General features: G+C 55.6%; 4 protein-coding genes across 5 annotated transcripts; all 4 read right to left on the bottom strand.

The window, feature by feature from the left end:
• Positions 1-2,681: 2,681 nt before the first annotated feature.
• On the bottom strand, positions 2,682-11,478 carry LOC137456325 (feather beta keratin-like). 2 transcript variants are annotated; one of them, XM_068167656.1, is made up of 3 exons: positions 11,296-11,478; positions 3,261-3,488; positions 2,682-3,160 (listed from the first exon to the last, which is right to left on the bottom strand). In XM_068167656.1, exons 2-3 carry the CDS (start codon positions 3,454-3,456, stop codon positions 2,823-2,825), a joined length of 534 nt encoding a protein of 177 aa, XP_068023757.1. In that variant the 5' UTR covers positions 3,457-3,488; positions 11,296-11,478; the 3' UTR covers positions 2,682-2,822. The 2 variants fall into 2 exon arrangements, with proteins under 2 accessions (XP_068023757.1, XP_068023759.1); XM_068167658.1 differs by lacking the exon at positions 3,261-3,488.
• A 2,422-nt stretch (positions 11,479-13,900) lies between these two features.
• Positions 13,901-14,218, bottom strand: LOC137456335 (feather beta keratin-like). Its single transcript, XM_068167669.1, has one exon. It carries the CDS (start codon positions 14,216-14,218, stop codon positions 13,901-13,903), a length of 318 nt encoding a protein of 105 aa, XP_068023770.1.
• A 4,247-nt stretch (positions 14,219-18,465) lies between these two features.
• LOC137456306 (feather beta keratin-like) lies at positions 18,466-18,783 on the bottom strand. The gene has a single exon (XM_068167627.1). It carries the CDS (start codon positions 18,781-18,783, stop codon positions 18,466-18,468), a length of 318 nt encoding a protein of 105 aa, XP_068023728.1.
• A 3,142-nt stretch (positions 18,784-21,925) lies between these two features.
• On the bottom strand, positions 21,926-22,393 carry LOC137456342 (feather beta keratin-like). Its single transcript, XM_068167679.1, has one exon. It carries the CDS (start codon positions 22,382-22,384, stop codon positions 22,067-22,069), a length of 318 nt encoding a protein of 105 aa, XP_068023780.1. The 5' UTR covers positions 22,385-22,393; the 3' UTR covers positions 21,926-22,066.
• Positions 22,394-25,808: the final 3,415 nt, after the last annotated feature.

The raw sequence follows: 25,808 nt of genomic DNA, 5'->3' as shown, positions 1-25,808 counted from the left end.
GTAGGATTGCTCCTGCTTCTGCACAGCAGAAGTGCCTTTGTCTTCTCCAAGGGGAAATGGTCAGTAAGGAGCACCAGTGAGACACCGCCAGGTCTGTGGGGCTGGATGGAGGCAGGCAAGGCTACTGAGGGAGCTGGTGGAGGAGCTCCCCAAGACACTTTCCATTCTTTCCCAGCAGTCCTGGTTGGCCCAGCTGAATGGACATTTGTCAAGGTGTTGCCCATGGCACCAAAGAGCCAGAACAAGACTGTTGGATGCTACAGGGTTGTTGGTGTCTAATGGGGCGACGGAGATAGGAATCAATACGACTGACCAATGTGATCAAGCATTGTTCCTTTATTGTTCCAGTGGTGCAGGCCGATGGTGCAGGCCTGAGGTGCAGGCCTATGGAGCAGGCCTGTAGTGCAAGTATAGCACGGTAAAGTGTAGAAGAAACAGGAGACAGGAAAGGCAGAAGTGCGTAGCAAGGCAACTGCTGCAACTTCTATAAACTTGGAGTGCCCTGTTGGCATAGCTCCATTGGTTCCCTCTGAGTGACCACACATTGCACTATTACAGATTATTGGTCCAACCACTAATGACACAACGAGGTTGTTGATGCAGGTGCATGTCCTGTTGTCCCAAGATAACTGTCCATGTGTATAGCTACCAGTGTCTTGTTTTAGTTACATGCTGCAGGCACAGCACTGTTTTGCTCCACTGCTAGCTGGCTCTGCATTTATGCTGAGCAAGGCCTACCATCATGTCAGGCTCTAGGCCTGCACTGCCAGATTGCTCACAATGCTCGTCGCTGGCATTGCCACAGGTGTGAGTTTGGTGCCAGGGAAGGTGATGGAGCAGATGATCGTGCGTGCCATCCCACAGCACATGGTGGAGAACTGAGCCATCAGGCCCAGTCAGCAAGGGTTTTGAAAGGCAGGTGCTGCCTGCCTGAGCAGATCTCCTTCCATAACAAGTGCCCCACGTGGTGGGTGAGGGAGAAGCTTTGGGTGGTTTTCAGCAGGGCTTTAGGAAGCTCTTGGCCAGTGTGCCCCACAGGCTCTTCCTGGAGAAAGTGGCTGCTCACAGCTGGGAGCTGCAGACTCTGCCCTGGAGACCAAACTGGCAGCATGGCTGTGCCCATGGAGTGGTGGTGGATGGAGGCCAATCCAGTTGGGGGCTGCTCAGCCATGCTGTTCTGCAGGGCTCCGCTGGGGCCTGTTCTCTTTAGTATCTTCTAACCCTGATGTGGGCAAGGGGATGGAGGGCACACTCAAGAAGCTTGCAGATGACACCAAGATCCACAGGCAGAGGGATGTGCTTGAGGCTAGGAATGTTCTAGAGAGGGCTCTGGCCATGGGGGGACAATGGTATGAGGGTCACCAAAACTCTGTTCTATCTGTGGTGCTTAGGGCACTGGTTTGGAGTTGGATTGGGAGTGTTGGTTAAAGGCTGCAGTCAGTTCTACTGAGGGACATTTACAACTTGTGATTCTGTGCTTCAGGAGTGTGGTGCCAGGGAGAGAGGATGGCTGAGTTGTGGGCAGAAGCGCCTTGGTGCATCCAAGCCTGAATTTGGCCATGAGAATGGTTTGAGTTACATTCTGGAAGTCTCCTTGTGCTACTCTGTGGTGTTCTGGCTGGGTCTTTTGGTTTGAAGAGAGGTCTTCAGGCCCTTTTCCAACCCACCCCCGTGGCCTCTTCAGCTCAGACCTTTTCCCCTGTGAGGCTGGAGAATGCTAGTTGTAATGGGTTGGGGCAAATCCCCTCCCCACCACGCGCAGAAATAATGAGCCAGACAAACGGATTGCCAAAGTGATGGAAAGTGTAAATAGAGAACAGTGAGTGCGTGCAGAAAGCTAGAAGCACAGTGACAAGAGAGACCCCAAAACAGACCCTGAATGATCCCATCCCCACCTGAGGGTGCTCCAAAGACCCACAGGTCTCCTCCTCCCTCCCCACGCCCCCACTGCTAGGCCAGTCTCAGCTGGCCAGGTCTGAGATTGCCCATCCCCCCATGGCTTTGGTCCTAACCAGGGCCACGGCCGGGAGACATCTCCCCCAGTTACCGGGTGGCGTAGAGGAAGGAAAAGAGGAAGTGCCAGTCCTCGACGTGGATTTTATAGTGGTGCAGGAATCATGGTAGGAAATACCTAATTTCCTGTGTCCACCCAATGGGCTGGGCTTCTGGACACAGGAAGCACCCCTGTAGCAGAGGGCACCCAGCAAAAACTACGACACTAGCCCAGAGCCTGCAGTGAAGAGGAAATGGTGTCCTAAGGCTGCTCCCCAGGGGGCGAGTTGAGGATGCCATAGGAAGGTAAGAGCATGGCCTGGGAACAGCCACCTGGGGGGAATGGGTACACTGGCCAGGCAGATGGTCCAAGAAGGACCAAGCACTACACCAAGTGAGGGTTCGACAGCAAGGCTGGTGGTCAGCTGGGCAGCCTGTGGAGGGACTTGGCCAGAGGCATCACAGAGGAACGTTGTGGTGTTGGAACCTTTGTGTGAGGCACAGCTGGGGCTGTGTCACAATCCAAACCCTCCCAAGGTGCTGCTGTGAGGTATTGCTGGTGGCATATTTGTGAGGAGCTGCTGTGGACCTTTTTGACCGACTGCAAAGGCCAGGTGAGGCCTGGCCTTGAGAAGAAATTCAGAGGAGGCATGTGGGTCTGGTCTGCAGGAGAAGTTTATTGAGGGCAAAGCAGAGGGCAGAGGCAGGAGCAGCAAGGCACAGGAAGGGAGGCAGTGTGAGGGGCAAGCAGGGCGAGCATGAGGCCAGGGGCTTGTGTTGCAGGAGCTGTTGCAGGCTGCGTGTGGTGTCAGGGTTGGTGTGCAGGGCCCTCAGCAGGGGTAGCAGCCTCTTGCTGCGCCGCAGCCATAGCCCAGGCCAGCAAAGCCGTAGCCGTAGCCATTGCCGAAGGCACCGGAGGAGATGGGCACTCCCTGGGCGTTGAGCTCGGTGCCCAGGGCAGCCCCTGAGGAGGATCCGACGGCGGTGCTCTGGGGGAAGGAGGTGAGGATGGGTCCTGGCAGGGTGACCAGCACGGGGGAAGGCTGGATGAAGACGCGGGAGTCCTGGCACTGCAAGACGCAGGGCTCATTGCAGCTGTTGGCCAGCGGGGAGGGTCCGCCGGGGCGGCAGCGGTCGTAGCAGGCCATGGGTGTGGGGTGGAGGGGCCCTGGAAGAGAGAGAGGGTGTGGAGGGAGCGCAGGGGCTCGGGGGTGTGAGTGAGATGGCCACTGGGGCAGGAGAAGGAGGGTGAGGGGCTGGAGGCTGACCTGGTGGAGGGAGCAGAGCGCAGGAGAAGGCGTCAGGAGGCGTCTGTGAGGGAGAGAGGCGCTGGGCTGGCTTTATGCTGGCAGGGCTGTCAGCAGAGGTGAGCCCAGCCCAGCAGAGGTGGGGTGTCAGCAGTGAGGTCATGGCGTGGCACTGGGGTGCTGTGGTTTGTGGGTGCCTTGTGGCCAGGGGTCTCATTTCCTGGCAGCCCTGCAATGGCTCCTCTGGCCCTGTTGTTTGTGGGCAAAGAAGGAGCTGGGTGTGAGCTGGAGCCTGGAGGCCGTCTTGGGCACAGCGGTTCCTCAATGTGGAGCCTTCTGTTCTGAGAGGAGTAAGCAGTGAGATCAGCAGCTCTGCCACCCTGAACTCTCAGAACACACATCATGGCCTTTTGAGGTGCCTGGTGTACAAGAGTCCCTGTGGAGTCAGACATGAAGGTCAAAGGCGCCCAGAAGGGTGAGCAGCCTTTCCATTGGAAGTCATATGGATTCAATGCACACTGCCCCCATGTTCCTAAAGAGAAGCAGGTTCTGAATAAGAGCAGCCTAGCTGAACATAGAACATGTGACTTAGCCAGGCTCAGGTGCAGCTGAGCCTCTGTGTAGGCCTGGTGTTTATCCCTAGAGTTCAGGCCCTGTGCTGCAGCTTTCTCCCAAGGGTTGGGCAATGGCTATGAGCCCAGGTGAGCATTTCCAGGCTGTTCGTCAGAGAAGGTGCGCTGGATGCTGGGGAAGATGAATGGAGGTGGGAAGGAGTGGTGTGGGACTGGGTGTGGGCAGAAATGCTGAGGGAGCTGACTGCTGACCTTGGGAGGCCACTGTGCCTTAGCTTGGGATGGCCATGGTGCCTTGGAGCTATTCTTGAGGAGTGTGAGAAATCTCAGAGTCCTCCTGTGTTTGAGGCTTCAGTAGGAAGATCTGAGATATTAGACCCTGGTGAGCTTCACGTTGTCTCTAGGGCAGGTTCTCCAGAAAGTCCCTGCTGTTGATGACCTCACTAGGGAGGGCTGTCACTGCTGGTTGGCCCAGGGCACAGCAAACTCTGGCAACAGCCCTGCTGCCCTTTCTGTCTGCAGATATGGAACAGCAGCTATCCTGCTAGAGCTTTTCTTTGTGGCAGGGGCGCTGCATGGGAGGTGTACTGCTGAATCATAGGACCACAGGCTCCTCTGAGTTGGAAAAGGCCTTTAAGAACAGCTCAGAATTACAGAACACATCTGGTTGGAAGAGACCTCCAAGCTCATCCAGGCCAACCCTCCACCCAGCACTGCAGGCTCAGCACCGAACCATGGCCCTAAGCACCAGCTCCACAGCTGCTGGAACAGCCCCAGGGATGGGCACTGCAGCACTGCCCTGGGCAGCCTCTGCTAAGCTCTGAGATCCCTTCCAGGGCAGAGAGATTTCCTGAGATCCAGCCTGAGCCTCCCCTGAGGCAGCTTGGAACCATTGCCTCTGCTCCTGTCCCTTGCCACCAAGGAACAGAGGCTGTGCCCCCTCCTCACTGCAACCTCCCTGCAGGGAGCTGTAGAGAGCAAGGAGGTCTCCCTCAGCCTCCTCTTCTCCAGCCTGAACACAGTATCGCAGTATCACCAAGGTTGGAAGAGACCTCAAAGATCATCAAGTCCAACCTGTCACCACAGACCTCATGACTAGACCATGGTACCGAGTGCCACCTCCAATCCCCTCTTGAACCCCTCCAGGGATGGGGACTCTACCACCTCCCTGGGCAGCACATTCCAATGGTGAATGACTCTCTTGGTAAAGAACTTTCTCCTCACCTCCAGCCTAAACTTCCCCTGGCACCGCTTCAGACTGTGTCCTCTTGTTCTGGGGCTGGTTGCCTGGGAGAAGAGACCAACCCCTTCCTGGCTACAACCTCCCTTCATGTAGTTGTAGAGGGCAATGAGGTCTCCCCTGAGTCTCCTCTACTCCAGTCTAAGCAACCCCAGCTCCCTCACCTCTCCTCACAGGGCTATGCTCAAGGCCTCTCACCAGCCTCATTGCCCTTCTCTGGACACCTTCAAGTGTCTCAATGTCCTTTTTAAACGGAGGGGCCCAGAACTGGACACAGGACTCAAGGTGTGGCCTAAGCAGTGCTGAGCACAGAGCACAATGAATTTCCTGCTCCTGCTGGCCACACTGTTCCTGATGCAGGCCAGAACGCCATTGGCCTTCTTGGCCACCTGGGCACACTGCTGGCTCATGTTTAGGCAGCTGTCAATCAGCACCCCCAGGTCCCTTTCTGCCTGGATGCTCTCCAGCCACTCTGACCCCAGCCTGTAGCTCTGCATGGGGTTGTTGTGGCCAACGTGCAGCACCTTGCTCTTGGATTTGTTCAATGCTATCCTGTTGGACTCTGCCCACCTGTCCAGTTGGTTGAGGTCCCTCTGCAGAGACCTCCCAGATATCTGCTGGGAACTTCATTCAGCAGGGAGGAGGCAGTCCAGAAGATTCCTGGAGCGAATGGAGGACTGCTTCCTGACACAGCTGTTAAGCGAGCCTACCAGGGGACAGGCTCTGCTTGACCTGCTGTTCTGCAATAGGGAAGGGCTGCTGGGAGATGTGATCGTGGGAGGCTGCCTGGGGTGCAGTGACCACGTGATAGTGAGGTATTCAATATGCAGGGAGATAGGGAGGAGCACCAACAGAACCTTCACCTTGGACTTCCAAAGGGCGAACTTCAGCCTATTTAAGAAACTTGTTTGTAAAGTCCCCTGGGTACCAGCCCTCATGAACCAAGGGGTTCAGGATGGTTGGACCTACTTCAAACAGGAGCTCTTGAAGGCACAGGAACTGGCGGTTCCCACGTGCTGAATGGCAAGCCGGCGGGGAAGGCAACCGGCCTGGATGAGCAAGCAGCTCCTGGAGGATTTAAGGGGGAAGAAGAGGCTTTGGAAGCCTTTGGAAGGAGGAGAAGGCTTCTCGAGGTATGTTCAAGGAAGCTGTTAGATTATGTAGGATTAAAATTAGGGAGGCTAAGGCCCAGCTGGAACTGAAGCTGAACACCTCTGTCAAAGATAATAAAAAGCATTTTTATAAATATATTAACAATAAGAAGAAGGGCAGGAAGAACCTGCACTCCCTATTGGACCTGGAGGGGAACATGGTGACCAAAGATGAGGACAAGGCTGAGGTCCTGAACACCTTCTTTGCCTCAATGTTTAACAGCAAGGCAGGAGGAGTTCAGGACGAGTGGCCTCCTAGGCTGGGCCATGGGGTTGGGGAGCAGTGCAGTGCCCCAGAAATCCATGAGGAATTAGTTGGGGACCTGCCAGTTGGTGAGTGAGCCACTTGGACACTCACAAGTCCATGGGACCGGATGGGATCTATCCTAGGGTGCTGAGAGAGCTGGCAGATGTGCTAGCTAGGCCACTCTCCATCATTTTCCTCCAGTCCTGGCTCACAGGTGAGGTCCCAGATGACTGAAACTGGCCAATGTGGTCCCCATCCACAAGAAGGGTTGGATGGAGGAACCTGGAAACTCCAGGCCTGGCAGCCTGACCTCAGTGCCAGGGAAAATGATAGAACAGATTATCCTGGCAGCAATAACTGCACCTGAAGGGTGGCCAAGGGCTCAGGTCCAGTCAGCATGGATTTAGGAGGGGCAGGTCCTGTCTGGACTTCAGCAAGGCCTTTGACACTGTCCCCCATAGCAAATTCCAGGCCAAGCTGTCAGCCCCTGACTTGGACAGCAACACTGAGAGCTGCGTTAAGGACAGGCTGGAGGCCGAGCCCAGAGAGTGGTGGTGAATGGTGCCACAGCCAGCTGGCAGTCAGGCGCCAGTGGTGTGCCCCAGGGATCAGTGCTGGGCCCTGTGCTCTTCAACATATTCATCGATGATCTGGATGAAGGGGTAGAGTCAGTCATCAGCAAGTTTGCAGATGACACAAAGTTAGGGGCAGATGTTGGTCAGTTAGAGGGTAGAAAGGCTCTGCAGAGGGACCTCGACCGACTGGACAGATAGGCAGAGTCCAATGGGATGGCATTCAACAAGTCCAAGTGCCGAGTGCTGCACTTTGGCTACGGCAATCCCATGCAGAGCTATAGGCTGGGGTCGGAGTGGCTGAGAGCTGCCAAAGAGAGAGGGACCTGGGTGTGCTGATCGACAGCCACCTGAATATGAGCCAACAGTGTGCCCAGGTGGTCAGGAGGGCCAATAGCATCCTGGCCTGCATTAGGAATAGTGTGGCCAGCAGGAGCAGGGAGGTCATTGTGCCCCTGTACTCTGCTTTGGTTATGCCACACCTTGAGTACTGTGTCCAGTTCTGGGCTCCTCAGTTTAAGAAGGACATCGAAACACTTGAGCGTGTCCAGAGAAGGGCAACAAGGCTGGGGAGAGGCCTTGAACACAAGCCCTAGGAGGAGAGGCTGAGGGAGCTGGGATTGTTTAGCCTGGAGAAGAGGAGGCTCAGGGGTGACCTCATTGCCCTCTACAACTACCTGAAAGGTGGTTGTAGCCAGGAAGGGGTTGGTCTCTTCTCCCAGGCAACCAGCACCAGAACAGGAGGACACAGTCTCAAGCTGCGCCAGGGGAGGTTTAGGCTGGAGGTGAGGAGGAAGTTCTTCACTGAGCGAGTCATTCGTCATTGGAATGGGTTGCCCAGGGAGGTGGTGGAGTCATCGACCCTGGAGGTGTTCAAGGGGAGATTGGACGTGGCACTTGGTGCCATGGTCTAGTCATGGGGTCTGTGTTGATAGGTTGGACTCGATGATCCTCGAGGTCCTTTCCAACCTAAGCAATACTGTGATACTGTGATACTGTGACCTTCTGCCCTCTAACTGACCAACATCTTCTCCTAACTTGGTGTCAGCTACAAATTTGCTGATGACTGACTCAATCCCCTCATCCAGATCATCAATGAAGATTTTAAAGAAGATGGGGCCCAGCACGGATCCTTGGGGCACACCACTGGCGCCTGACTGCCAGCTGGCTGTGGCACCATTCACCACCACTCTCTGGGCTCGGCCTCCAGCCTGTCCTTAACGCAGCTCTCAGTGTTGCTGTCCAAGCCAGGGGCTGACAGCTTGGCCTGGAATTTGCTATGGGGGACAGTGTCAAAGGCCTTGCTGAAGTCCAGACAGGACCTGCCCCTCCTAAATCCATGCTGACTGGACCTGAGCCCTTGGCCACCCTTCAGGTGCAGTTATTGCTGCCAGGATAATCTGTTCTATCATTTTCCCTGGCACTGAGGTCAGGCTGCCAGGCCTGGAGTTTCCAGGTTCCTCCATCCAACCCTTCTTGTGGATGGGGACCACATTGGCCAGTTTCAGTCATCTGGGACCTCACCTGTGAGCCAGGACTGGAGGAAAATGATGGAGAGTGGCTTGGCAGCTCATCTGCCAGCTCTCTCAGCACCCCAGGATGGATCCCATCCGGTTCCATGGACTTGTGAGTGTCCAAGTGGCTCAGCAGGTCCCGAACTAATTCCTCATGGATTTCTGGGGCATCACACTGCTCCCCGACCCCATGGCCCAGCTCAGGAGGCCACTCGTCCTGAACTCCTCCTGCCTTGCTGTTAAACATTGAGGCAAAGAAGGTGTTCAGGACCTCAGCCTTGTCCTCATCTTCAGTCACAGCGTTCCCCTCCAGGTCCAATAAGGAGTGCAGGTTCTTCTTGCCCTTCTTCTTAGTGTTAATGTATTTGTAACAATGCTTTTGGTTATCTTTCACAGAGGTGTTCAGCTTCAGTTCCAACTGGGCCTTTGTCTCTCTAATTTTTCTCCTACATAATCTAACAACATCATTAAATATATTAGGAGAAGCCTTCCCCTCCTTCCAAAGGTGATACAGCCTCTTTTTATCCCTTAACTCCTCCAGGAGATGCTTGCTCATCCAGGCCCAGAGCCTTCCCCGCTGGCTCATCTTTCGGCACATGGGAACTGCCAGTTGCTGTGCCTTCAAGAGCTCCTGTTTGAAGCAGCGCCAACCAGCCTGGACCCCTTGGTTCTTGAGGGCTGCTACCCAGGGAACTTTGCAAATAAGTTTCCTAAACAGGCTGAAGTTTGCCCTCCTGCAGTCCAAGGTGAAGGTTAGAATAAACTTTATTAGAATAAACCAAACGAGGTTGGAAGAGACCTTCAAGATCATCGTGTCCAACCCATCAACCAATCCAACCCACCCAAACAGCTAACCCATGGCACCAAGCACCCCATCAAGTCTCCTCCTGAACACCTCCAATGACGGCGACTCCACCACCTCCCCGGGCAGCCCATTCCAATGGGCAATCACTCTTTCTGTATAGAACTTCTTCCTAACATCCAACCTGAACCTCCCCTGGCACAGCCTGAGACCGTGTCCTCTTGTTCTGGTACTGGGTGCCTGGGAGAAGAGACCATCATCCGCCTGTCTACAACCTCCCTTCAGGTAGTTGTAGAGAGTGATAAGGTCACCCCTGAGTCTCCTCTTCTCCAGGCTGAGCAACCCCAGCTCCCTCAGTCTTTCCTCATAGGGCTTGTGTTCCGAACCCCTCACCAACTTTGTTGCTCTTCTCTGGACTCGTTCCAGCAAGTCAACCTCCTTCCTAAACTGAGGGGCCCAGAACTGGACACAGGACTCGAGGTGTGGCCTAACCAGTGCAGTATACAGGGGCAGAATGACCTCCCTGCTCCTGCTGGCCACACTGTTCCTGATGCAGGCCAGGATGCCATTGGCCCTCTTGGCTGCCTGGGCACACTGCAGGCTCATGTTCAGCCTACCATCGACCAGTACCCCCTGGTCCCTCTCTGCCTGGCTGCTCTCTAGCCACTCTGACCCCAGCCTGTAGCACTGCATGGGATTGTTGTGGCCAATGTGCAGAACCTGGCACTTGGATGTGTTAAATCTCATGCCGTTGGATTCTGCCCATCTGTCCAGCCTGTCGAGGTCTCTCTGCAGAGCCTCTCTACCCTCCAGCAGATCAACTCTTGCCCCCAGCTTGGTGTCGTCAGCAAATTTACTGATGATGGACTCAATGCCCTCATCCAGATCATCAATAAAGATGTTAAAGAGCACAGGGCCCAGCACTGATCCTTGGGGCACACCACCGGTGCCTGGCTGCCAGCTGGCTGTGGCACCATTCACCACCACTCTCTGGGCTCAGCCTCCAGCCAGTTCCTAACCCATTGCAGTGTGCTCCCATCCAAGCCAGGGGCTGACAGCTTGGCCAGCAGTTTGCTATGGGGGATGGTGTCAAAGGCCTTGCTGAGGTCCAGGTAGACTACATCCACAGGCCTCCCCACATCCACCAGGCAGTCACCTGATCGTAGAAGGAGATCAGGTTGGTCAGGCAGGACCTGCCCTTCCTAAATCCATGCTGGCTGGGCCTGAGCCCTTGGCCATCCTGTAAGTGCTGTGTTAAAAAAAAAAAAACAAAACATGAAAAGACAGCACTAAGCACCTCTGGGAGGTAGCTGGGCCATGCCAGCTCACTCTCACACTGGTTTTGATGGTTATTGGATTTCAGTGAGGTCCACACACAGCTACACAAAGCTCTCATGGCAGCTTTCAGCACAAGCCACGGGCGAGGAATGGAAACTGCAGCAGCCAGACTCCAGCCTGGGGTGAGACTCAGAGGGGTGGGAGGTTGTTCTACCCAGTCCTAGGGTAGCTTGTCTAACACAGCTTCACCAGTCACTGCTTTCAGACCTACCTCCTACCCTCCATCTCCAAGGTTCGGGGCTGTTCCCACCTCAGCCCACAGAACCCTTGGACAAGAGGCTTTGTCCCACTTCAAGCTGAGATGATTTCAATCTGACCTTGGGCTCTGCCACTCCCCTGCAGACAAACCTTCACCAGTCTGCTCCTTTTTGTCCCATTTCCATGGTCTCTGAAGCTGATGGGGGAAAGCAGCAAGTTCCACACTGAACTGAGCTCCACCGTGAGGTGCAGCCCACCCTGACCTCACACCCAGGCTGCTGCCTGCTGGTGCTGAGAGCCAGAAGACCTTACGAGCCGTGTCTCCTCTTGCACCACTGCCAGCTCCACCCCCAGGGCAGAGCATTCCGAGGTGTTTTCAGCTCCCCTTTCTGTCTGCCTGTCCTTCCAGAGCCCACACTCACCTCTGACACTCGCTGCAGGTTCCGGCTGGCAATCACCGTCCGGCAGCCGTGCCTGCAGGGAAGGGGCTGGTGAGAGCCAGAGCCGGCTCCTCACGGGGTGGCCAGGCTTCGGCTGGCAGAGGGTTGCACAACAGCCCTGCAGGGCAGCAGCAGCTGCAACTCCAGGCTCACAGACCCGGAGAGGGGCAGGGTCACGGCTCACTGCAGACCCAGCCCAGGGCAGCGCCACTGCCTGCCTCTCGCTCCCCAAGTCCCCAGAGCCTGCAGCAGGCATCTCCTGCCCGCAGCTCCCACCAGAGCTCTGTCGACCCAGGCTTCGCGCTCCACCTCCCCCTTGCTCCCACAGGGGAGCAAGGTTCTGTTGGTGCTCCTCCCTATCTCCCTGCATATTGAAACCTTCACTACCTCGTGGTCACTGCACCCTAGGCAGCCTCCCACGATCACATCTCCCAGCAGCCCTTCTCTATTGGAGAACAGCAGGTCAAGCAGAGCCTGACCTCTGGTAGGATCACTTAACAGCTGCATCAGGAAGCTGTCCTCCATGCATTCCAGGAATCTTCTGGACTGCCTCCTCCCTGCTGAATTAAGTTCCCAGCAGATATGTGGCAGGTTGAAGTCACCCACAAGGACAAGATCTGATGATCTTGAAACAGCCTCCAATTGTTTATAGAATGTTTCATCTGCTGCCTCCTCCTGGTTGGGTGGTCCATAACAGACTCCAACCAGGATGTCAGAACTGTTAGGCCTCCCTCTGATTTTACCCCACAGGCTCTCAATCCCTTCATTCTCCACCTCAACCTCTGTGGCATCGAGCAACTCCCTAATATACAGAGCCACCCTTCTCCTCTTCTCCCTCTCCTGTCTCTCCTAAAGAGCCTATATCCCCTCAGTGTAGGACTCCAATCACGTGTGTGAATGGTGAAATTCAGTGTGTTCCACAAAGAAATTTAACTTTAGCTGAGAGAGTTTAATTTCAGAGTGTCGTACAGATACATCGTGCCCAAAGGAAGAATCCATGAGGAGTCTACGGTGCACGAGGCCTGAGAACCCTGAGAGCCCTGCGTCACCTGAGAGTCCCTGCTCCTTTTCTTTGCTTTGTCTGTGGAGAGACAAACTGTTTCCTGTTTCCTGGTTTTTGGACTTCTGAATCATCTGCATCAGAAGACAGCCAGAATGGAATGTGGAAGGGACCACAAGGATCATCTAGTTCCAACCCCATGCCATGGGCAGGGACACCCCACACTAGATTAGTCTGGCCACAGCCTCATCCAGCCTGGGCTTAAACACCTCCAGGGATGGGGCCTCAACCACCTCCCTGGACAACCCATTGCAGGGCTTCACCACTCTCATGGGGAAGAACTTCCTCCTTACATCCAGCCTCAATCTCCCCACCTCCAGCTTCATTCCATTCCCCCTAGTCCTATCACTCCCTGAGATCCTGAGCAGTCCCTCCCCAGCCTTCCTGTAGCCCCCTTCAGATACTGGAAGGCCACAATGAGGTCACCTGGGAGCCTTCTCTTCTCCAGATAGAACAGCCCCAACTCCTTCAGTCTCTCCTCATAGGAGAGGTGCTCCAGCCCTCTGCTCCTCCTCGTGGCCCTTCTCTGGACACCTTCCAGCATGCTCATATCCCTCTTGTAATAGGGGCTGGCTTTGTGCTGACTGAGGGTAGCAGAGGCTTGGTAAAAGAAAGGCAGAGCAGACACCTAAGGCTGGTGTGCAGGAGAACTTTATGGAAGGCAATGTGGAGAAGGAGGAGATCAGGCCCTGTTCAGCAAGGCATCTTGAAAGTCAAGTTCTGCATGGGTGACAGGATGCTATGTGTGAGAAAGTGATCCACAGAGTGAAAAAGGGAGCAGCTGGGGATGGTTTTCATCTGAATTTCAGCAAAGTCTCTGACTCAGCACCCTTACAGAGAACCAGGCTGTTGCTGCCTTGGACATGTCTCCTCTGCACTGGGTAACAAACTGGCAGCATAGCTGGGCCCAAAGTGTGGTGGTGGATGGAGGTGATTCCAGGTGGTGGCCGCTGACAAGTGGTGTTCTGCAGAGCTCACACATGGAGGCAGAGCTCATTGGAATCTCCATGCTTTTCAGAGTGCAGGCATTGAGGACACCCTCTGTGTGTCTACAGACAGCACCAACATGAGTAGGAACGTTGACCAGCATGAGAGTAGGAGGGTTCTACAGAGGGGTCAGCACAGGCTGCATTGATGGTCTGAGGCCAGGCATATCTAGGGGCAATGGAAGAGCTTTAGTATCCTCATGTCAGCCCTGCTGAGTTGTCCTGTGGAGCTGTTGTTCAGGACAGAACACCAAAGAGAGACATTGTGGCCCTTTTTGCACACACTCTCATAGCCTCTTGAGCTCAGACATTGTCCCCTGTGAGGCTGGCAGAGGCCTGGGAGAAGAAAGGCAGAGGAGGCATGTGGGTCTGGTCTGCAGGAGAAGTTTATTGAGGGCAAAGCAGAGGGCAGAGGCAGGAGCAGCAAGGGACAGGAAGGGAGGCGGTGTGAGGGGCAGGCAGGGCGAGCATGAGGCCAGGGGCTTGTGTTGCAGGAGCTGTTGCAGGCTGCGTGTGGTGTCAGGGTTGGTGTGCAGGGCCCTCAGCAGGGGAAGCAGCCTCTGGCGGCGCCGCAGCCATAGCCCAGGCCAGCCAAGCCGTAGCCGTAGCCGTTGCCGAAGGCGCCGGAGGAGATGGGCACTCCCTGGGCGTTGAGCTCAGTGCCCAGGGCAGCCCCTGAGGAGGATCCGACGGCGGTGCTCTGGGGGAAGGAGGTGAGGATGGGTCCTGGCAGGGTGACCAGCACGGGGGAAGGCTGGATGAAGACGCGGGAGTCCTGGCACTGCCTGACGCAGGGCTCGTTGCAGCTGTTGGCCAGCGGGGTGGGTCCGCCGGGGCGGCAGCGGTCGTAGCAGGCCATGGGTGTGGGGTGGAGGGGCCCTGGAAGAGAGAGAGGGTGTGGAGGAAGCGCAGGGGCTCGGGGGTGTGAGAGAGAAGGCCACTGGGGCAGGAGAAGGAGGGTGAGGGTCTGGAGGCTGACCTGGTGGAGGGAGCAGAGCGCAGGAGAAGGCGTCAGGAGGCGTCTGTGAGGGAGAGAGGCGCTGGGCCGGCTTTATGCTGGCAGGGCTGTCAGCAGAGGTGAGCCCAGCCCAGCAGAGGTGGGGTGTCAGCAGTGAGGTCACGGCGTGGCACTGGGGTGCTGTGGTTTGTGGATGCCTTGTGGCCGGGGGTCTCATTTCCTGGTGGCCCTGCAACGGCTCCTCTGGCCCTGTTGTTTGTGAGCAAAGAAGGAGCTGGGTGTGAGCTGGAGCCTGGAGGCCATCTTGGGCACAGCGGTTCCTCAATGTGGAGCCTTCTGTTCTGAGAGGAGTAAGCAGTGAGGTCAGCAGCTCTGCCACCCTGGAGTTGCAGAGGACACACTTGGCCTTGTTTAGTAACCTGCTTGACAAAGGATCTTGGGAGGCCGTCCTGAAGGGCACAGGAGTCCAGGATGAGCAGGCATGAGCAGACATTCTTCAAGCAGGACCTCTGGGTGGCTCAGCAGCAGGTCATCGAGTCCCAGAATCAGAGAATTGTTTGGATTGGAAAGGACCTCTAAGAGCATCAAGTGCAAGCATTGACCCAGCCCCACCATGGGCATTAAAGCACGTCCCAAAGTGCCATGTGCACAGGCTTCTTGACCACTTCCTGGAGAAAGAGAAGGCATTGGGGTAGGGCAGGCTGGCTGCACAGAGAGCTTGGGCTGGAGCTCCTCAAGAGAAGACTTCTTGACCTGTGGATGCCAAAGCAGGGAACCCAGGAGGACTCCAAGGGCTTTGTGAGCTTCTGAAGGGAGACAATGAGAGAGGGCAAAGCCAAGTAGGATTGCTCCTGCTTCTGCACAGCAGAAGTGCCTTTGTCTTCTCCAAGGGGAAATGGTCAGTAAGGAGCACCAGTGAGACACAGCCAGGTCTGTGGGGCTGGATGGAGGCAGGCAAGGCTACTGAGGGAGCTGGTGGAGGAGCTCCCCAAAACACTTTCCATTCTTTCCCAGCAGTCCTGGTTGGCCCAGCTGAATGGACATTTGTCAAGGTGTTGCCCATGGCACCAAAGAGCCAGAACAAGACTGTTGGATGCTACAGGGTTGTTGGTGTGAGTTTGGTGCCAGGGAAGGTGATGGAGCAGATGATCGTGTGTGCCATCCCACAGCACATGGTGGAGAACTGAGCCATCAGGCCCAGTCAGCAAGGGCTTTGAAAGGCAGGTGCTGCCTGCCTGAGCAGATCTCCTTCCATAACAAGTGCCCCACGTGGTGGGTGAGGGAGAAGCTTTGGGTGGTTTTCAGCAGGGCTTTAGGAAGCTCTTGGCCAGTGTGCCCCACAGGCTCTTCCTGGAGAATGTGGCTGCTCACAGCTGGGAGCTGCAGACTCTGCCCTGGGGACCAAACTGGCAGCATGGCTGTGCCCATGGAGTGGTGGTGGATGGAGGCCAATCCAGTTGGGGGCTGCTCAGCCGTGCTGTTCTGCAGGGCTCCGCTGGGGCCTGTTCTCTTTAGTATCTTCTAACCCTGATGTGGGCGAGGGGATGGAGGGCACACTCAAGAAGCTTGCAGATGACACCAAGATCCACAGGCAGACGGATGTGCTTGAGGGTAGGAATGTTCTAGAGAGGGCTCTGGCCATGGGGGGACAATGGTATGAGGGTCACCAAAACTCTGTTCTATCTGTGGTGCTTAGGGCACTGGTTTGGAGTTGGATTGGGAGTGTTGGTTAAAGGTTGGACTCAGTTCTACTGAGGGACTGTGGTGAAGAGGTTATTTAAATTTATGAATATGAAATCTGAATTATGAAAAATATTATTTTATTAATTATCAAACTATTAATAACCGATGAATCACCAACTTATATACATGTTCTAGTGCACGTTCGTGAAATAGATTCCACAAATGGCTTAGTGTTATGATTATAACATAATTGAACTATCTATAAACCCTTTCTATATTTATATAACGAAGGGTGCAGTTCCGCCGCTTGGCCACTAGATGGAGACTTGGCGGGACGCGGGCGGCTTCTGGCTACACACAGCAATATTACAATCTTTCTATGCGTCAGCGCTTACTCTGATAGACGCGGATGCTTTGAACTGAGTGCTAGTGGATGGAAAGCACGTGAACGATATTCAGTTCCCTTCAGACAGCAGGGATCGGTCCTGGACAGGGTCGGTCCGTGAGGTCGGCCCTCTAAAGTCGGCTCGCATGGCAGGGCGGGACGACGGTGGCCGGTAGGTGGGCTCGAACGACGGAAGCAGGCGAAGCTACGGGGTTCGGCGCAACCACGGCGGTTCTCGGGGCTGATGCAAACAGCCTCAGGGAGAGAATGCGGCTGCGTTAGGCGGCGGATTCTCTTTAATGAGGTTAAAGGAGCAACAGGACTCTCGTAGTGGTCCCGGGTCCGGTGCAATATAAGCACAAACAATGCTTTGGTTTTCCCTGGAATTCACAGGGCTCAGAGCAGCACTCGGCGGCTCCTCAGAGCGGCACTCGGCGGCTCCTCAGAGCGGCACTCGGCGGCTCCTCTCCCGCTACGGCGGGGCTAGGCATACGTGGACGCGGTATTGATCAAGTCCCTTCTCACTGGCCAACTGGGCAGATCTTACCCGCGGGGGTTGGTCCAGTCCTCCGGTGGCACGATGGGCTCTTCCGATCGGCACGACTGGAGGTAGCAATGCTGAGCTCCTCAGGTTCAGCGAAAGTCCTCCCTCTGGGCTTCTTAACGATGCAGACGCTTCCAGTATGCGTGCATGTATAACAGAAGCTAATAACAATAAGCTCAATGGCAAAGGCTGCAGCTCGAGAGTTGGTCTCTCGAGCAAGCACAGAGACAAAGTAAATGAGGGGGCAACGTGTTCACCAACTGGGGTGATACTTATAGATTCCTCGAGGCTGGGCTTGACTAATGGGCACTCTCATAAGAAACTGGCTTCAGCCTATAGAAAGGGTGAAGCTAGAATTATGCCCATACTTGGTGTAAGCACAAGCGCTGCATGCGCTGGGTGCGTGCAAGCCAGGCTAATGCCTTGGCTTTTGTCTCCCTCCTAGAGGGAGGGGGAACTTGCCCACATGCTGGGACAAGATTCAGTATCGGGGCATAATGTGCCTTCACCACAGGGACATTTCCAACTGTGCTTCAGGAGTGTGGTGCCAGGGAGAGAGGGCGGCTGAGGCATGGGCAGAAGCGCCTTGGTGTGTCCAAGCCTGAATTTGGCCATGAGAATGGTTTGAGTTACATTCTGGAAGTCTCCTTGTGCTACTCTGTGGTGTTCTGGCTGGGTCTATTGTTTCAAAGAGAGGTCTTCAGGCCCTTTTCCAACCCACCCCCATGGCCTCTTCAGCTCAGACGTTGTGACCGTTTGAGGCTGTCCCTTTAAGAAAGGGGATATTGTGGCTGAATGTTTATAAACAAAAGACAGATCGAAACTAATTTCATTGGTAGATTGGGAAAAAGCACCTTTTGAACTGGGAGTACAGCAGCTTTCTGGTCAGTCTTTCTTTCTTCCCCTTTGCAGCTCGCAGCTTTTTGGGCTTTCGGCCAGACTTGACCTGAAGCTGATAAAAGCGTGAGGCCTCTACTAACAAATTCTGCTTAAATTACCAGTCTCTCTTTTTCTCTCTTTCTAATCCTCTCTGGGGAAAGGGGGAGAGAAGGGGGAGCAAGGGTGGGGAACCCCCCTCAGCAGAGGAGGGACCTCTCATTTCTGTGTTACTTTGTTGTATATTTCTGTATATACTGTAAATACTCTAAATTCTGTGCATAAACCTGCATTTCCTAAACTGCTTTGTAAATATAGCACACAATCCCTTTGCTAATACGGCTGTGGTTTTTTTCCTTTCCATTTCCTTCCCTCTACTTACAGGGGGGAAGAAGGCTTTGCGCCCTTCCCCCCAACCCTCAACAGACGTTTACCCCTGTGAGGCTGGCAGAGGCCTGGGAGAAGAAAGGCAGAGGAGGCATATGGGTCTGGTCTGCAGGAGAAGTTTATTGAGGGCAAAGCAGAGGGCAGAGGCAGGAGCAGCAAGGCACAGGAAGGGAGGCAGCGTGAGGGGCAAGCAGGGCGAGCATGAGGCCAGGGGCTTGTGTTGCAGGAGCTGTTGCAGGCTGTGTGTGGTGTCAGGGTTGGTGTGCAGGGCCCTCAGCAGGGGAAGCAGCCTCTTGCTGCGCCGCAGCCATAGCCCAGGCCAGCCAAGCCGTAGCCGTAGCCGTTGCCGAAGGCGCCGGAGGAGATGGGCACTCCCTGGGCGTTGAGCTCGCTGCCCAGGGCAGCCCCTGAGGAGGATCCGACGGCGGTGCTCTGGGGGAAGGAGGTGAGGATGGGTCCTGGCAGGGTGACCAGCACGGGGGAAGGCTGGATGAAGACGCGGGAGTCCTGGCACTGCCTGACGCAGGGCTCGTTGCAGCTGTTGGCCAGCGGGGTGGGTCCGCAGGGGCGGCAGCGGTCGTAGCAGGCCATGGGTGTGGGGTGGAGGGGCCCTGGAAGAGAGAGAGGGTGTGGAGGAAGCACAGGGGCTCGGGGGTGTGAGAGAGATGGCCACTGGGGCAGGAGAAGGAGGGTGAGGGTCTGGAGGCTGACCTGGTGGAGGGAGCAGAGCGCAGGAGAAGGCGTCAGGAGGCGTCTGTGAGGGAGAAAGGCACTGGGCCGGCTTTATGCTGGCAGGGCTGTCAGCAGAGGTGAGCCCAGCCCAGCAGAGGTGGGGTGTCAGCAGTGAGGTCATGGCGTGGCACTGGGGTGCTGTGGTTTGTGGGTGCCTTGTGGCCAGGGGTCTCATTTCCTGGCGGCCTAGGTTGCTCTGCTGGCTTTGCAGCATTGTATATGGCCACCAGTGCTGTTTGAGCTGGGTAATGACCTTGGGGGCCAGTCTCCTGTAGCTCCTGAAGGTCCTGGTGCCTGCAGGAATTCCTGAAGAATGGCACAGAGCTCCTGCTCTTAGTAAGTGGAAAAGTATCAAGGTGCAGGATGTGGGAGAATAGTGCCTGGTAAGCCTGACCTTGCTGGAAGGACAGGGGGTGGAAGGATTTGTCCAGGCGGGCACTGCCAAGCTGAAAGGGACAGGAAGGTGAGAGGGAGTGATTGGTGTGGCCTTAGGAAGAGTAAGTGGTGTCTGAACAGCCTGCATGTCTTTGGTGTTGAAGTGAGGAGCTTTGTGGAAGAGGAGGAAGCCATGGGAGGTGATCACCTTGAAGTGTTGGTAAAGCCTTTGGTGCTGTGTCCACTGCATGCCCCGAGACGAGCTGATCGGGCAGGGGCTGTATCAGTGGGCAGGGCGAATCTCCATCTTTGCTCAAGTCTCATGAGAGCTGAGCTGCTGTGAAGTGCTCAGCTGTGGGGCCACAGCCATGGAAGGACATGAGCATGCTGGAGTGGATGCAGAGAATGATCTCAAAGGTCTTTTCCAAGGTGGTTAATTCTATTCTATTTTAATGCCTTGAAATGCTGAGGAGTGTGGAATGATGATCAGGAGGTGGCTGAGAGAGTTGGTCTTGTTCAGCCTGGCTGGTGGGAAGAGATTCAGCCAAGTGTCCCTGGAGCAGCCTGAGTGCATTTGAAGTATGAGCAGCAGAGTGGTGTGGTGTTGAAGGCTTGGAGCAAGTGGTGGGCTTGTGGCAAATTCTGGAAGAGTCCAGCAGCCAGACTGTGTGTCTTGGGATATTGGCAGCTACCTCTTCCTGAGAGAGGTCCTGTGGCCCTGTCCCAGCCACCCTCCAGGCCTCCGGAGCTCAGGCATTGTCCCGTGCGAGGTTGGCACGGAAGGTGGTGGAGCAGATGATCGTGCGTGCCATCCCACAGCACATGGTGGAGAACTGAGCCATCAGGCCCAGTCAGCAAGGGCTTTGAAAGGCAGGTGCTGCCTGCCTGAGCAGATCTCCTTCCATAACAAGTGCCCCACGTGGTGGATGAGGGAGAAGCTTTGGGTGGTTTTCAGCAGGGCTTTAGGAAGCTCTTGGCCAGTGTGCCCCACAGGCTCTTCCTGGAGAAAGTGGCTGCTCACAGCTGGGAGCTGCAGACTCTGCCCTGGAGACCAAACTGCTGTGCCCATGGAGTGGTGGTGGATGGAGGCCAATCCAGTTGGGGGCTGCTCAGCCGTGCTGTTCTGCAGGGCTCCGCTGGGGCCTGTTCTCTTTAGTATCTTCTAACCCTGATGTGGGCAAGGGGATGGAGGGCACACTCAAGAAGCTTGCAGATGACACCAAGATCCACAGGAAGACTGATGTGCTTGAGGCTAGGAATGTTCTAGAGAGGGCTCTGGCCATGGGGGGACAATGGCATGAGGGTCAGCAAAACTCTGTTCTATCTGTGGTGCTTAGGGCACTGGTTTGGAGTTGGATTGGGAGTGTTGGTTAAAGGTTGGACTCAGTTCTACTGATGGACATTTCCAACTTAGGAGTCTATGCTTCAGGAGTGTGGTGCCAGGGAGAGAGGGTGGCTGAGGTGTGGGCAGAAGCGCCTTGGTGTGTCCAAGCCTGAATTTGGCCATGAGAATGGTTTGAGTTACATTCTGGAAGTCTCCTAGTGCTACTCTGTGGTGTTCTGGCTGGGTCTTTTGGTTTGAAGAGAGGTCTTCAGGCCCTTTTCCAACCCACTCCCGTGGCCTCTTCAGCTCAGACGTTTTCCCCTGTGAGGCTGGAGAATGCTAGTTGTAATGGGTTGGGGCAAACCCCCTCCCCACCACGTGCAGAAATAACGAGCCAGGCAAACGGATTGCCAAAGTGATGGAAAGTGTAAATAGAGAACAGTGAGTGCGTGCAGAAAGCTAGAAGCACAGTGACAAGAGAGACCCCAAAACAGACCCTGAACGATCCCTTCCCCACCTGAGGGTGCTCCAAAGACCCACAGGTCTCCTCCTTCCTCCCCAGCCCCCCACTGCTAGGCCAGTCTCAGCTGGCCAGGTCTGAGATTGCCCATCCCCCCATGGCTTTGGTCCTAACCAGGGCCACGGCCGGGAGACATCTCCCCCAGTTACCAGGTGGTGGAGAAGAAGGAAAAGAGGAAGTGCCAGACCTCGACGTGGATTTTATAGTTGTGCAGGAATCATGGTAGGAAGTACCTAATTTCCTGTGTCCACCCAATGGGCTGGGCTCTGGACACAGGAAGCACCCCTACAGCAGAGGGCACCCAGCAAAAACTACGACACTAGCCCAGAGCCTGCAGTGAAGAGGAAATGGTGTCCTAAGGCTGCTCCCCAGGGGGCAAGTTGAGGATGCCATAGGAAGGTAAGAGCATGGCCTGGGAACAGCCACCTGGGGGGAATGGGTACACTGGCCAGGCAGATGGTCCAAGAAGGACCAAGCACTACACCAAGTGAGGGTTCGACAGCAAGGCTGATGGTCAGCTGAGCAGCCTGTGGAGGGACTTGGCCAGAGGCATCACAGAGGAACGTTGTGGTGTTGGAGCCTTTGTGTGAGGCACAGCTGGGGCTGTGTCACAATCTAAAGACTCCCAAGGTGCTGATGTGAGGTATTGCTGGTGGCATATTTGTGAGGAGCTGCTGTGGACCTTTCTGACCGACTGCAAAGGCCAGGTGAGGCCTGGCCTTGAGAAGAAATTCAGTGGAGGCATGTGGGTCTGGTCTGCAGGAGAAGTTTATTGAGGGCAAAGCAGAGGGCAGAGGCAGGAGCAGCAAGGGACAGGAAGGGAGGCAGTGTGAGGGGCAAGCAGGGCAAGCATGAGGCCAGGGGCTTGTGTTGCAGGAGCTGTTGCAGGCTGTGTGTGGTGTCAGGGGGGGTGTGCAGGGCCCTCAGCAGGGGAAGCAGCCTCTTGCGGCGCCACAGCCATAGCCCAGGCCAGCCAAGCCGTAGCCGTTGCCGTTGCCGAAGGCGCCGGAGGAGATGGGCATTCCCTGGGCGTTGAGCTCGGTGCCCAGGGCAGCCCCTGAGGAGGATCCGACGGCGGTGCTCTGGGGGAAGGAGGTGAGGATGGGTCCTGGCAGGGTGACCAGCACGGGGGAAGGCTGGATGAAGACGCGGGAGTCCTGGCACTGCCTGACGCAGGGCTCGTTGCAGCTGTTGGCCAGCGGGGTGGGTCCGCCGGGGCGGCAGCGGTCGTAGCAGGCCATGGGTGTGGGGTGGAGGGGCCCTGGAAGAGAGAGAGGGTGTGGAGGGAGTGCAGGGGCTCGGGGGTGTGAGAGAGATGGCCACTGGGGCAGGAGAAGGAGGGTGAGGGTCTGGAGGCTGACCTGGTGGAGGGAGCAGAGCGCAGGAGAAGGCGTCAGGAGGCGTCTGTGAGGGAGAGAGGCGCTGGGCCGGCTTTATGCTGGCAGGGCTGTCAGCAGAGGTGAGCCCAGCCCAGCAGAGGTGGGGTGTCAGCAGTGAGGTCATGGCGTGGCACTGGGGTGCTGTGGTTTGTGGGTGCCTTGTGGCCGGGAGTCTCATTTCCTGCTGGCCCTGCAACGGCTCCTCTGGCCCTGTTGTTTGTGGGCAAAGAAGGAGCTGGGTGTGAGCTGGAGCCTGGAGGCCGTCTTGGGCACAGCGGTTCCTCAATGGTGGAGCCTTCTGTTCTGAGAGGAGTAAGCAGTGAGGTCAGCAGCTCTGCCACCCTGGAGTTGCAGAGGACACACTTGGCCTTGTTTGGTAACCTGCTTGACAAAGGATCTTGGGAGGCCGTCCTGAAGGGCACAGGAGTCCAGGATGAGCAGGCATGAGCAGACATTCTTCAAGCAGGACCTCTGGGTGGCTCAGCAGCAGGTCATCGAGTCCCAGAATCAGAGAATTGTTTGGATTGGAAAGGACCTCTAAGAGCATCAAGTGCAAGCATTGACCCAGCCCCACCATGGGCATTAAAGCACGTCCCAAAGTGCCATGTGCACAGGCTTCTGGAACACTTCCTGGAGAAAGAGAAGGCATTGGGGTAGGGCAGGCTGGCTGCACAGAGAGCTTGGGCTGGAGCTCCTCAAGAGAAGACTTCTTGACCTGTGGATGCCAAAGCAGGGAACCCAGGAGGACTCCAAGGGCTTTGTGAGCTTCTGAAGGGAGACAATGAGAGAGGGCAAAGCCAAGTAGGATTGCTCCTGCTTCTGCGCAGCAGAAGTGCCTTTGTCTTCTCTAAGGGGAAATGGTCAGTAAGGAACACCAGTGAGACACAGCCAGGTCTGTGGGGCTGGATGGAGGCAGGCAAGGCTACTGAGGGAGCTGGTGGAGGAGCTCCCCAAGACACTTTCCATTCTTTCCCAGCAGTCCTGGTTGGCCCAGCTGAATGGACATTTGTCAAGGTGTTGCCCATGGCACCAAAGAGCCAGAACAAGACTGTTGGATGCTACAGGGTTGTTGGTGTGAGTTTGGTGCCAGGGAAGGTGATGGGGCAGATGATCTTGAGTGCCATCCCACAGCACATGGTGGAGAACTGAGCCATCAGGCCCAGTCAGCAAGGGCTTTGAAAGGCAGGTGCTGCCTGCCTGAGCAGATCTCCTTCCATAACAAGTGCCCCACGTGGTGGGTGAGGGAGAAGCTTTGGGTGGTTTTCAGCAGGGCTTTAGGAAGCTCTTGGCCAGTGTGTCCCATAGCCTCTTCCTGGAGAATGTGGCTGCTCACAGCTGGGAGCTGCAGACTCTGCCCTGGAGACCAAAGTGGCAGCATGGCTGTGCCCATGGAGTGGTGGTGGATGGAGGCCAATCCCGTTGGGGGCTGCTCAGCCGTGCTGTTCTGCAGGGCTCCGCTGGGGCCTGTTCTCTTTAGTATCTTCTAACCCTGATGTGGGCGAGGGGATGGAGGGCACACTCAAGAAGCTTGCAGATGACACCAAGATCCACAGGCAGACGGATGTGCTTGAGGGTAGGAATGTTCTAGAGAGGGCTCTGGCCATGGGGGGACAATGGTATGAGGGTCACCAAAACTCTGTTCTATCTGTGGTGCTTAGGGCACTGGTTTGGAGTTGGATTGGGAGTGTTGGTTAAAGGTTGGACTCAGTTGTACTGAGGGACTGTGGTGAAGAGGTTATTAAATTTATGAATATGAAATCAGAATTATGAAAAATATTATTTTATTAATTATCAAACTATTAATAACCAATGAATCACCAACTTATATACATGTTCTAGTGCACGTTCGTGAAATAGATTCCACAAATGGCTTAGTGTTATGATTATAACATAATTGAACTATCTATAAACCCTTTCTATATTTATATAACGAAGGGTGCAGTTCCGCCGCTTGGCCACTAGATGGAGACTTGGCGGGACGCGGGCGGCTTCTGGCTACACACAGCAATATTACAAACTTTCTATGCGTCAGCGCTTACTCTGATAGACGCGGATGCTTTGAACTGAGTGCTAGTGGATGGAAAGCACGTGAACGATATTCAGTTCCCTTCAGACAGCAGGGATCGGTCCTGGACAGGGTCGGTCCGTGAGGTCGGCCCTCTAAAGTCGGCTTGCACGGCAGGGCGGGACGACGGTGGCCGGTAGGTGGGCTCGAACGACGGAAGCAGGCGAAGCTACGGGGTTCGGCGCAACCACGGCGGTTCTCGGGGCTGATGCAAACAGCCTCAGGGAGAGAATGCGGCTGCGTTAGGCGGCGGATTCTCTTTACCGAGGTTAAAGGAGCAACAGGACTCTCGTAGTGGTCCCGGGTCCGGTGCAATATAAGCACAAACAATGCTTTGGTTTTCCCTGGAATTCACAGGGCTCAGAGCGGCACTCGGCGGCTCCTCAGAGCGGCACTCGGCGGCTCCTCTCCCGCTACGGCGGGGCTAGGCATACATGGACTCGGTATTGATCAAGTCCCTTCTCACTGGCCAGCTGGGCAGATCTTACCCGCGGGGGTTGGTCCAGTCCTCCGGTGGCACGATGGGCTCTTCCGATCGGCACGACTGGAGGTAGCAATGCTGAGCTCCTCAGGTTCAGCGAAAGTCCTCCCTCTGGGCTTCTTAACGATGCAGACGCTTCCAGTATGCGTGCATGTATAACAGAAGCTAATAACAATAAGCTCAATGGCAAAGGCTGCAGCTTGAGAGTTGGTCTCTCGAGCAAGCACAGAGACAAAGTAAATGAGGGGGGCAACGTGTTCACCAACTGGGGTGATACTTATAGATTCCTCGAGGCTGGGCTTGACTAATGGGCACTCTCATAAGAAACTGGCTTCAGCCTATAGAAAGGGTGAAGCTAGAATTATGCCCATACTTGGTGTAAGCACAAGCGCTGCATGTGCTGGGTGCGTGCAAGCCAGGCTAATGCCTTGGCTTTTGTCTCCCTCCTAGAGGGAGGGGGAACTTGCCCACATGCTGGGACAAGATTCACTATCGGGGCATAATGTGCCTTCACCACAGGGACATTTCCAACTGTGCTTCAGGAGTGTGCTGCCAGGGAGAGAGGGCGGCTGAGGCATGGGCAGAAGCGCCTTGGTGTGTCCAAGCCTGAATTTGGCCATGAGAATGGTTTGAGTTACATTCTGGAAGTCTCCTTGTGCTACTCTGTGGTGTTCTGGCTGGGTCTATTGTTTCAAAGAGAGGTCTTCAGGCCCTTTTCCAACCCACCCCCATGGCCTCTT

This window comes from Melanerpes formicivorus, unplaced genomic scaffold, assembly GCF_026170545.1.
Source record: "Melanerpes formicivorus ecotype bairdi unplaced genomic scaffold, bMelFor1.0.p_v2 SCAF_121, whole genome shotgun sequence".
NCBI lineage: Eukaryota > Metazoa > Chordata > Aves > Piciformes > Picidae > Melanerpes > Melanerpes formicivorus.
This window is presented reverse-complemented; position numbering and strand designations above follow the sequence as displayed.